A 12,188-nucleotide genomic window follows, 5' to 3' on the forward strand; every position below is an offset into this window, starting at 1 on the left:
CCTGTCATACATGTCATCATATGCCTCGTTTGGCCTTTGCCACCTCAACCTTTGCCCTATGTCGCATCTCAATGTATTCCTTTCGCCTCTCCTCGGTCCTCTCAGTGTCCCACTTCTTCTTAGCTAACCTTTTTCCTTGTATGATTTCCTGTACTGTGAGGTTCCACCACCAAGTCTCCTTATCTCTTTGTGTACATAAAAGGGCTACAAACCTTATATGTACACAGAAACTTGCATATTTGTCTGATCCAGCCATTACGTGTTGGCTGTCCCAAACCGCCGACATATTATTATTATTTTTTTTAAATAACTTTATTGGTGGCCAGATATTTACACTACTACGTCAAAAGACATGCGACAAGCCTAAAAATAAACTGGCGTTTGGATTCAACTATACTGTACACAATGGCGACGCGGAGTAAATGTCTTTTGCGGATCGGCGAATTATGACAAAGCCGATCAGCTGATCAGCATAAAATGCTAAATATCGGCTGATACCGATCAGGCCGATCAGATTGGTGTAAAGTCTTCTTATAATCAAGTTTTCTTGTCCAATAATGAAACAAGTACTTGGAAATGTCTCTCTTAAAATAACAACATTCAACCATAAGAAAGATCAATGCCCTTGTAAAGCAAATGCTTTATGATTTGGACATTTAAAATGCATGCATCCTTTTCATTTTTATTTCGTTTCCAGCCATCCTGTTTTCATATTGGAGTGTCTTTAATTAAAGCAGTCATTATGATGGCTTTGACGCATTCAAATCAAATGCATTACAGCGAAACAGACATTTCCTGGTTGAATCAAATTCTCAAAACACACATGCATTTACCTCATAAGAAAAAGGTCACTTTTGTCATTTTATGTTTTTAAATTGACTTTTTCATAATGTTTTGCCTTGAGTAACAAATGTGCTTTAACTTTAAACTGATATGCATCCAAAATGAATCTTACTTTCTTTCACTCTGCAGCTCATCCTTCCTGTTTTTCACTTCATAGTACTTTTTGTCCAACTCCTCAACACGGGTCTTCACCTCATTTAAATCTTGGTCCAGTTTCTAGAGACAAAAATGAAAAGTATTAAAAAAAAAATGTCTGTGGTTATTAATTTATTTTTTTATGTGGACCATTTTTACATTCGTCCCCAACCCGCAGGTAATATTTGCTACATAGCAACAAAGGTACTGTTTCCATTCTTATACACGCATGCATGTATTAAAATTAATTATTACATTATACTGCTCCAGGTTCTTCTCTTTGTTGGTCTCTGTGTCCTCCAAATCTTTATTGATGGCGGCGATTTGCCTCTTTTTATCATTGATGGCTTGGTCCAGAGATTTCAGCTCCTTCTTGATCCATTTGTCCCTCTCCTCTTTGGAGGTGAACTGACTTCCGCGACCCTGCTTGGCGTACAAGTCCGTCCTCTCCTGTGTGGCCTGGGCAAGTCTAAATTTAGATGAACATTTTTCCATCATCAGGTATCTATTCCGATACATGTCGATAAGTATTCAGAGATAATTTCTACCATTTTCGTTATACGTATATATTTTTGTTGAGAGTATAGCTATAACAACATATCTACCCACCAAATGTCATTTTGCTGCCACTGTAAAAATACATTCAGAATTAAATGACTGACTCATGAAATTAGGTCTGTTCTCCAGTTCCTCAGGAAACTTAGTGGTGCGTGAGTCATCCCTACCTGGAGATACCTCGCTCCTCCTTTTCTTTCACCATATTGAATTTGGGCTCTGTCTCCTGCAGCTCCTTTTGCTTCTCCTCAATTTTCTCCAGCAACTTTTGACGCTCTTTTAGCAGACGTTTCTACAAGAATAGAGCAGGTTTTTATTACCCATGATTGCTTCTTCACGTTTAAAGAGTTATTAAAAAAACATTTCTGCTGTGCTAGGCTGATTTCCTAGGTCACAGCAAACTAGGCTTAACCAACAGTATGTATGTATATATATATATATATATATATATATATATATATATATATATACACATATATACACACACACACCAAACACGGTAAGCACACCCAACAAAGAGCAGCCTGATTGGGTGTTGTGAACACAGTGATACACTATGCTTAAAGATACCACTCTGTTCGTATTAGGGATATGGCACTTAAAGAGCAAGCAACTCACAAGCCGAAAGACTGCAACAATGTGCTGTCACTGCAAATATAGCTGCACCATGCCAACAGGCTTCTTTGTAGATTTTGTCTGCTATAGTGCGCGGACATCCAATACGCCCTCTCTGGACACTTTCAAACAAAAATTCAAAAAACACCTGCATCACTCAGTGTTTGATGTCTAGTGTCCTTTGTTCTGTGTTCTTGTCCGTCTACCTTGTGTAAAACGACCTTGGGTTCCATGAAAGTCGCTACATAAAGTTAAGCTATTATCAATAATAATAATAACAACATTAATAATTAGATTTATGGTATACCAGGGCTGTCACTATCGAATATTTTTTAATCGATTATTCTCCACAGATTATTCATTCCATCGATCAATTGAATAATGGGCTAAAAAAAATTGCATTAAAGTTATTGCAAAATATTTTTTTCCGATTACTCTTTATCAACCAATTATTGTTGTTTATTTGGAATTCTTGAATTACTAAACAATTCCAAATAAACAACAATTAAGCAATATCCCACGAGAAGGAGTGATGTTTTCACCAACGTTTTTTTAAACAGAGAGCGACTTCTTGGGTAATGATTAATGAGAAGGGCTACTCGTTTGATATTTACATCTGAGGCTGCCTCAGGTTCAACTACATGTCAATTGCAGGTTATTCATACTACAGCGGCAGATAACGGTTATTTTTGTAATAGATAAACTGACTATTATTTTTTCCATAAATTGATAATTGTTCAGTTACTAGCTTGGTCCGTAATATTTCAGAATATAGGAGAAAATGTTGATCATTGTTTTCCAAAGCAAAAGCAGACGTTTACAAAAGTCTTATTTTGATTAAACACAAAAGATAATCAGTCTGCTTTCATGAAGGACGACAGGAATCTGAGAATATTTATTGTTGAGAGGCTGATACAAGAGGATTTGGACAACTTTAAGTTAAGCAATGGTTCTAAATGATTGCGCAATTATCAAAATAGTTGTCGATTAATTTGATGATTGATTAATCGATTAAGATTGACACCTCTATTACATACAGAATATTAAAATCACATGCGCTCTTTCAAAGTTTAGCATGTTAGACAGACTGTGCCCGTCTCACTGGTGACGACAAATCCGATAAGGAAGGTATTTTCATATTTAAAGTGTGCTATATTTTCCAAATTGAAGTTCTATGACATTCACAAGTCTCAGGTCCGTGCTGCATGATTATAGCTAGTCTCAGACTTCAATGACTCGTGCCAGGTTACCCGCAGTGGGAGTGTCTAAAGTCTGGACAGGAGAATGTACGTGGGTGTAAAGTGCACAAGCCAGGCATGTAGACTTGCACATGAACAGGAGAATATGGCCCCTTCATGAGCATATTGAAAGAATAGGTTGCTATGCATGCAAAAAGTTGCAGACAATAAAATACCCTTATTATAAAAAGACAATCCTAAGTAAACCACAGTCACAAACACACTTGTCCAGTTGGCCAACACGACAGCCACACTGCCAGCAGCCAGAAGGCATTACTTTTCATTTTGCTCCAGTAACATTTGGCTGATACTGAGCCATCACCAACCAGCATTCTGCCTGGGACACATCATGGCCATCACAAAGACTGAGCCAATAAAGCTGTTATTTATAATGATCTTCATACACACACGTGCCCAAAAATATGTGGCCATACGGACATTGAGTCATACCAGCTCTGCACACACAAACCAATGCCAGTAAAGATGTGCAGGGGGATTTATGCATGCTGCTGCTTCCTTCTCTTGAATCACAGGGTTAGTTATAAAGTAATGAAACACAATAGTTCATTATTTACAGTGGGTACGGAAAGTTTTCAGACCACCTTAAATTTTCCACTCTTTTTTATATTGCAGCCATTTGTTAAAATCAGTAAGTTAATTTTTTTCCCTGCAATGTACAACCCCAATTCCAATGAAGTTGGGACATTGTGTTAAACATAAATAAAAACAGAATACAATGATTTGCAAATCATGTTCGACCTATATTTAAATGAATAACACTACAAAGACAAGGTAATGTTCAAACTCATAAACTTTATTGTTTTTAGCAAATAATTGTAATATAATAATAATTAACTTATAATTTTATGGCTGCAACACGTTCCAAAAAAGCTGGGACAGGGTCATGTTTACTACTGTGTTACATCACCTTTTCTTTTAACAACATTCAATAAACGTTTGGGAACTGAGGACACTAATTGGTGAAGTTTTGTCGGTGGAATTCTTTCCCATTCTTCCTTGATGTACAGCTTCAGCTGTTCGACTGAGCAATTGGGGGAGAAGAGCCTTGGTGAGAAAGGTAAAGAAGAACCCAAAGATCACTGTGGCTGAGCTCCAGAGATTCAGTCGCGACATGGGCGAATGTTCAAGAAAGTCAACCATCACTGCAGTCCCCCACCCGTCAGGGCTTTATGGCAGAGTAGCTCGACGGAAGCCTCTCATCAGTGCAAGAAACAAGAAAGCCTACATGGAGTTTTCTAAAAAGAAAACACCCGAAGGATTCCAAGATGGTGAAAAATAAGATTCTCTGGTCTGATGAGACTAAGATAGAAATTGTTGGCCTTAATTCTAAGTGGCATGTGTGGAGAAAACCAGGCACTGCTCATCACCTGTCCAATACACTCCCAACAGTGAAGCATGGTGGTGGCAGCAGCATGCTATGGGTGTGTTTTTCAGCTCCAGGGACAGGGAGACTGGTTGCAATTGAAGAAAAGATGAATGCGGGGTACAGGGATATCCTGGACGAAAACCTTCTCCAGAGTGCTCAGAAGCTCTGACAGGGCCGAAGGTTCACCTTCAAAAAAAGACAATGACTCGAAGCACCCAGCTAAAATACAGAAGGAGTAGTTTCAGAACAACTCCGCGACTGTTTTTGAATGGCCCAGACAGAGCCCTGACTTAAACCCAATTGAACATCTCTGGAAAGACCTGAAAATGGCTGCCCACCAACATTCACCATCCAACCTGACAGAAATGGAGAGGATCTGCAAGGAGGAATGGCAGAGGATGCCCAAATCCAGGTGTGAAAAACGTTGCATCATTCCCAAAAAGACTCATGGCTGTATTAGCTCAAAAGGGTACTTCTACTAAATACTGAGCAAAGGGTCTGAATGCTTATGCCTGTGTGATATTTCAGTTTTTCCTTTTTAATAAATCTGCAAAAATGTCAACAATTCAGTTTTTTTCTGTCAATATGGGGTCCTGTGTGTACATTAATGAGAAAATGAAAAATTGAAGGGGGTCTGAATACTTTCCGTTCCCACTCTACGGGTTGTATTACATTAATAAATATTTTTTTCTGTCAATATGGGGTGCTGTGTGTACATTAATGTTGAAAAAAATGAACTTAAATGATTTTAGCAAATGGCTGCAATATAAAAAAGTGAAAAATTTAAGGGGGTCTGAAAACTTTCCGTACCCACTGTGTGTACAGGGTTAAAACGAAGACGTAATTACACCTTTGCACCATTTTCCACGTTAGCCTCTGTGAGTTACTTCAAAATAAAAATTGTGCACGTGGTAGCAGTGATTGTAGGGGGGATACATGCAGTGATGCAAAGGAAGGAAAAGTGTTGTTTGTAAGCAGTGACGCAGATGGGAGGCTTCCATACCCTCTGTTCACTGTTGCCTGCCAGCTCATCCTGCAGGTCCTTGGCCTTCAGCTCTAGTTTGGTCCTCTGTTTAATCTGTTCCTGGCGCTCAGCCGACAATTGCTCCCTCTCCTCCTTCATGGCAGAGATCTTGGATTTCAATTCCCGCACAACTCGCTCTGTCTCCTACATGAGAAAGAAAAAGGTGATTCGATTCATTCAGGAGTGCATCTTCTGTACTTTATATATAGCTGGCATGCAAAATGTCAGAACATTTTAGCTTCGTCCATCTTCTCTGTGTGTTTATTATTAGATTTACCAGTACCTGTTTTTGTGTAATGTCAACAACTACTTAAAACATTGTGCGAGCACAATAAAGCCTTTGTTGTCAGTGCATCACCAGCCGATTGCAGGAGTGTGAGTATTAGCAGCTTCAGCCACATTGCCTAAAGTCTAACGTGGTGTTAAAAGTTACCGATATCAAAATAACCAATCTACTTTTCTGTTTTAGTACCAACCACAGTAGTAGTACAGATGGCACCATAACACCAAATGCAGCTTTTCTCAAAAACAGCCCGTCTACTTTTTATTTCCCGTTTCAATTTTGTTCTAATATTTTACAAGGTTTTAGGTAGTTATTTTTACCTCAACTTTGTCTCTGGCATCTTGCTGAGCATCACGTAACTGTCGGGATTTGTCACCACACGTTTCTCTCTTGGAGGACAGCTGAAAAAAATACACACACAAAATAAATGAAGCAAAATGTATAATGTAAATGCCACTTTCTTATATTACAATTTCAACTAATTACGACTACCCCTAGAATTACTTACACAATGAGTTGCACAACAATGAAAAGTGCTTTGACATAACATCTTTAAAAGAACACATTCAGTAAACTTTGGGCGTATTACCTCGTCCAATTTGGCGCGGGTTTCATTGAGCTCCTGGTTGTAGATAGTGTACTCAAGTGCTCTTCTCATTTTGTCCCACTTCTGGTACTGAGCCAGCTCCTCTTTCTCATCCTCCAGAGTATGCAGACGCTCCTCGATGTACTTCAACAGCTCATTGATCTTCTCCCTCTTTCCCTCTGATGAACAAATGCGTCATTATTATCATACTACTTTTTTTTTTATAATTACACAGTAACGGAATTATATTGTTCAATATGCAATATACAGCCTAATAGAACATGTCAAACAGAAGTGAACCTATTGAAATATTAGCATGCTGTAATTCACCGGTTATGTTCTGCAGCTGGTGGTGACAGGCTAGTTTTGCAAAATCGGCAAATATAGATCTGAGAACATATAAGGGCGCTGCCCTGGCATGACATCATTAAACTGTACAGGTACATACAGGTACAACCCCAATTCCAATGAAGTTGGGACGTTGTGTTAAACATAAATAAAAACAGAATACAATGATTTGTGAATCATGTTCAACCTATATTTAATTGAATAGACTACAAAGACAAGATATTTAATGTTCAAAACGATAAACTTGATTGTTTTTAGCAAATAATCATTAACTTAGAATTTTATGACTGCCACACGTTCCAAAAATTCTGGGAAAGGGGGCAAAAAAGACTGAGAAAGTTGAGGAATGCTCATCAAACACCTGTTTGGAACATCCCGCAGGTGAACAGGCTAATTGGGAACAGGTGGGTGCCATGATTGGGTATAAAAGGAGCTTCCCTGATTTGCTCAGTCATTCACAAGCAAAGATGGGGCGAGGTTCACCTCTTTGGGAACAAGTGCGTGAGAAAATAGTCAAACAGTTTAAGGACAATGTTCCTCAACGTAAAATTGCAAGGAATTTAGGGATTTCATCATATACGGTCCATAATATCATCAAATGGTCCAGAGAATCTGGAGAAATCACTGCATGTAAGCGGCAAGGCCGAAAACCAACATTGAATGCCCGTGACCTTCGATCCCTCAGGCGGCACTGCATCAAAAACCAACATCAATGTGTAAAGGATATCACCACATGGGCTCAGTAACACAGAACAGAAAACCAATGTCAGTAAATACAGTTTGGCGCTACATCCGTAAGTGCAACTTGAAACTCTACTATGCAAAGCAAAAGCCATTTATCATCAACACCCAGAAACACCGCCGGCTTCTCTGGGCCCGAGCTCATCCAAGATGGACTGATGTAAAGTGTAAAATGATCTATGAAAAATCATGAAATAATTCTCTCTGAGTGTCTGCAGAGCATCTCAATAAATTTTTATTTTTGTATTGAACTAACTAACTAAATTAAGGTTTTCACACTATTATAATGTTTTTTAGATGTACCTGTAGTAAGTGTAGATAAAAGTAGGGTTGACTTTACATCATATTTACATGTTTAGAGCTGTGCAAAAGAAGCATTGTGATCTCAATGTGATGGAATTACGCTTCGTTACTCATGACGGTGCATAATATCCTGCTTGATGCCTTGTTTAAAGTAAATCAGGAATTGTTTTGCTGCTTTTCAATTCGAGCTCACTGGTGGGAAACAAACACACATTCTCGTTGCAAGTCTAACGTTTTGTTTTGACCATTGCACATACCAATATAAGCAGTTATTTGCGTATATTTAATAAGTCAAGGCAACATGAAAGTATTCCAGTAAAATATATATGAACGTTGTTTAACAGTTGTTGGTTTTTTTTCTCCCCAGTGCTTGCACTTATTACTGTCGCTGGTTAGCTGGAGCTGATCCCTGCTGACTCTGGGCAAGAGGTGGGCTAAACACTGGTGGCCAGTCAACTGCAGGGCACCTTTAGATAATCAACAATTCATACTCATAATCACACCTATGGATAATTTAGCATCTTCAATTAACTTATAATGCACATTTTTAGAATGTGAGAGGAGGCCAGAGTGGCCGGCTGCCCATAGAGAACCCACACAAGCACATCGAGAACATCTAAACTCCACACAGGAAGAAACCGGAGATGCGTTTCCAAACTGTGAGGCAGACATGCTAACCACTAGCGCTACATGCTGCCTATATTGGGAAAAAATAATAATAAAATAAAAGAATAGCTTAGAACCAACCTGTTTCCTTCATGAGCGAAATACTCTCCTCTTTGCGTTCATCATACACTCTTGTTCCTGCCACCTCTCTCAGCAGCTTCAGACGCTGAGAATCAGGTGCTGTGGCCATTTGGTTGATCTGCATAAAACGTTAAAATATTTAAGATTTCCATACCAATAAATTATATATATATATATATATCGCACTATTGTGACTTATTAATGTGACTTCAACATGATAGCGGAAATCATTTATGATGCGTTGAATAAGGTTGAGTTCAGAGCATCGAGGGACGAAATGTATCACATCGCCAAATGTGACATAAAATTAGGTCTTTGGGGATGGATTCCTCAATTCCCATCGCTACAATATGTAATGCATATTTTTAAAGTTGTCAGTAAGTAAAACCTTTTTCTTAGCAGTCAGCAGCTCTCAAAACAAAGATTAAACTTTTTAGTTATCGTAACTCTAAGAAAAGACCGTGGATTGATAACAGAAAAATATGCGTGGCAGGCAGAGAGGAACAGAAACGCTATCTCTGATTGGTGCAGAGCTGTCAAATGTTAGGGAACGTCCATATTTTGTTATGGAAATCACTGAATCACTATGAGCGCTTTAGCCAATTGTGCTTTTCCTCAACGTCCATCTTCCTAGCTTCCCTTACACGCATCCTGTTACCTTCAGGGCTCCCCGAACAATCGGAAAACACAGACTAATCAACGATATGCAGGGTTGCTACAAAAGGATTTTTGCTTTCCCACAAGGCATAAATTCTCTCTATACGTAACATTACTTGTTCAAAAGGTCAAAATATTCCTCTATATATGGAGTAAGGAGTTTAAAATGTAGCGTAGAAAAAGCATAAAATAAGACAGTAATTTAGTACTTCCATCCATCCATTTTCCGAGCCACTTATCCTTACAAGGGTCGCGGGAGTGCTGGAGCCTATCCTACCTGTCATCGGGCAGGAGGCGGGGTACACCCTGAACTGGTTGCCAGCCAATCGCAGGGCACATATAAACAAATAACCATTCGCATTCACATTCACACCTATGGGCAATCTAGAGTCTTCAAGCAACCTACCATGCATGTTTTTGGAATGTGGGAGAAAACCCACGCAGGTACGGCGAAACCATGTAAACTCCACACAGGCGGGGCCGAGGATTGAACCCCGGTCCTCAGAACTGTGAGGCAGACGCTCTAACCAGTCGACCACCGTGCCGCTAATTTAGTACTTAGTGGAACTTATTCAAATGATTGCCCAAAACAGCGTTTTGATAAACTCCTATAAATAAATTTCAAAAAATAATAATTTTGTATAGCAATAAATGCTTTGCAAAAAGTCTCATTATTTCGGAACCTTTTCATTTCTTTCTTACCTTGCCCTGCTTGACAATGTAGTAAGGGTTACAGCGGGAGAAGCCAGCACTTTCCAGAAGGTTCATGACATCATTCTTACTGCACCAATTACAAACACCACCAAACATGTGATCACATGAATTCAGTGGGGCCAATATTTCCTGTGATTACAAGGACAGAAACACTTACGTCACCATTTTCTTGTCCAAGAAATACTGGTCCTTCTTTGCACCGATCACACGACGAAGGGAGACTTCCTCTTTGTCAATCTGGAGGGACACACAATCACACTTATGCTGGACCAGACTACAAGACAAATTTGTCAGACTACTGCAATAAAATTTTGTACCCGTATCTTGTACGGGTGGGTAAAAATATCGATTCAGCAATGCATTGCAATTCTTCTTAGCGCAATTCGATTCACCTCCTGGCTACTGTGAGGCGCTGTGTGTGTGGTTAGCGTTGTATGGAGAGAAGCCAAAAACAATGGCTACTCAAGCAAACAATCGGCTGCAGCAGCAGCAGTGTAAAGCAAGCAATTTCTACTTTAAAATGTGACGTTTGGGGTCATTTTGGATTCCCCTGTAAATTCAGAACACAGAAATGGGCAAAAGACACTCCTACCACAATACACAATTCCAACACGAAAACACACCAGAAGTCGCAATCCCATAACCGTACACGGAGTTAAGACAGCCGTTTTGGAATCATTGAAGTCGGCAGAAAGAGCGACTGATCCCTACCTAACCATCACTTCTCATTTAATTTCTAACGAGTGCAAATTTGTGTCAAATGTTCTGCAGACTAGAGACCCCTCCACAGAAGCCACACGGGGAGGAGCAATATAGTGAACTTGTTGACAGACGCAATAAATGAATGGGGTTTGACAAAGAAAATACCGGTACTGGCTTCTCTCACAAACATGCTAATGAATTAGGTAATACTTAAATACCCTGCAAATAATAATAGTAACTCTAATAAGTAAAGAAATATTGTTTAAGTATACATGCATTTAACTTTTTCAATAAAGAGCTATCATGTTTTAACTTTTGTTCTCCATATGAACACAATTGTCACTTTTTTTAAATTGCAATTTTTAAGAAAGAAATTTACATGCAATTTACCTTTTCAGTGTTTATACACAACTGCCATATTTTTTACTTTTGTACTCCAGATTTACAAATAACTTATTTTCAGATGTTTTATTATTAAAAAAAAAAAAAAAAAAGTGATGTGACATCAGTGCGCGCGGTATAAACAGTAGAAGGTATACATTTGGACGAAGGTACACATATGGACTTAACCGGCCAATCGCGATAAAGCTTGTCTCAGCATAAAAATGACTCATGCACGTCTGGTCACGGAGCTCCCAGGCAGCGGCGTTTTTTTTTTAATTAATTAATTTATTTATTTTTTAAACCACCTCCGTGCTGGTTAAAATCCATCCAGCTTAAAAGGTTGAAAAAATAATCATCTTTGGACAATTTATACAATGTGTTATCGATGTGGACATTAAAATCACCAGTTATTAAAACCCTATAATAGGTGGTGTGGATGACTGATAGTAATTCTGAAAACACACTGATAAAAAAGGTGGAATGTTGGGGTGGTCTAAATTGTGAGACAGAGGATCAGCAGGCTACTAAAGAAAAAGGCATGGTATTCAAATGAAGAGTAGCAACCTTCTAAATTACTGAGATTGATCGAGGTTTTTCATCCCTTTTCCTAAGGTTTACACATATAAAAAGAGACGTGGTGCCCCTTTTGGAGACAAAGATTGTTTTATTGTAACGTTAAAACGTACGTCAAACGACACCGGAAGTAAACGCAGGCGTTCGCTTCTGGCGTATCTTTTCCAAAATTAATTACACTCTTATCCAAAACCAATATATGCTACAGCCACTATATAAACACCAAGCACCCTTATGCCATGCAGTGGCCTTTCCGCAGAATTCAACTAGTTCTACCAGTATATAGTAGTGTGCAATGGGCCATGAAACTATGCCCACAACTTGAAAAAAAAATACATCTTCTGGTAAGTATA

At 38.8% G+C, this 12,188-nt stretch overlaps 1 protein-coding gene across 1 annotated transcript in view; it reads right to left on the minus strand.

Annotated features, from left to right (window-relative positions):
• The window catches only part of smc3 (structural maintenance of chromosomes 3), a 41,099-nt gene that overhangs the window by 24,936 nt on the left and 3,975 nt on the right, over positions 1–12,188 (minus strand). The window contains exons 6-14 of the mRNA XM_061769418.1: positions 10,334–10,413; positions 10,165–10,243; positions 8,806–8,923; positions 6,670–6,845; positions 6,401–6,481; positions 5,777–5,941; positions 1,704–1,825; positions 1,234–1,447; positions 956–1,059 (exon numbers count right to left, since the gene is read on the minus strand). Of these exons, the coding sequence (XP_061625402.1) occupies positions 956–1,059; positions 1,234–1,447; positions 1,704–1,825; positions 5,777–5,941; positions 6,401–6,481; positions 6,670–6,845; positions 8,806–8,923; positions 10,165–10,243; positions 10,334–10,413 (1,139 nt within the window). The remainder of the gene's footprint in view (positions 1–955; positions 1,060–1,233; positions 1,448–1,703; positions 1,826–5,776; positions 5,942–6,400; positions 6,482–6,669; positions 6,846–8,805; positions 8,924–10,164; positions 10,244–10,333; positions 10,414–12,188) is intronic.

The sequence above is a fragment of the Phyllopteryx taeniolatus genome, chromosome 4 (assembly GCF_024500385.1).
Source record: "Phyllopteryx taeniolatus isolate TA_2022b chromosome 4, UOR_Ptae_1.2, whole genome shotgun sequence".
Taxonomy (NCBI): Eukaryota; Metazoa; Chordata; class Actinopteri; order Syngnathiformes; family Syngnathidae; genus Phyllopteryx; species Phyllopteryx taeniolatus.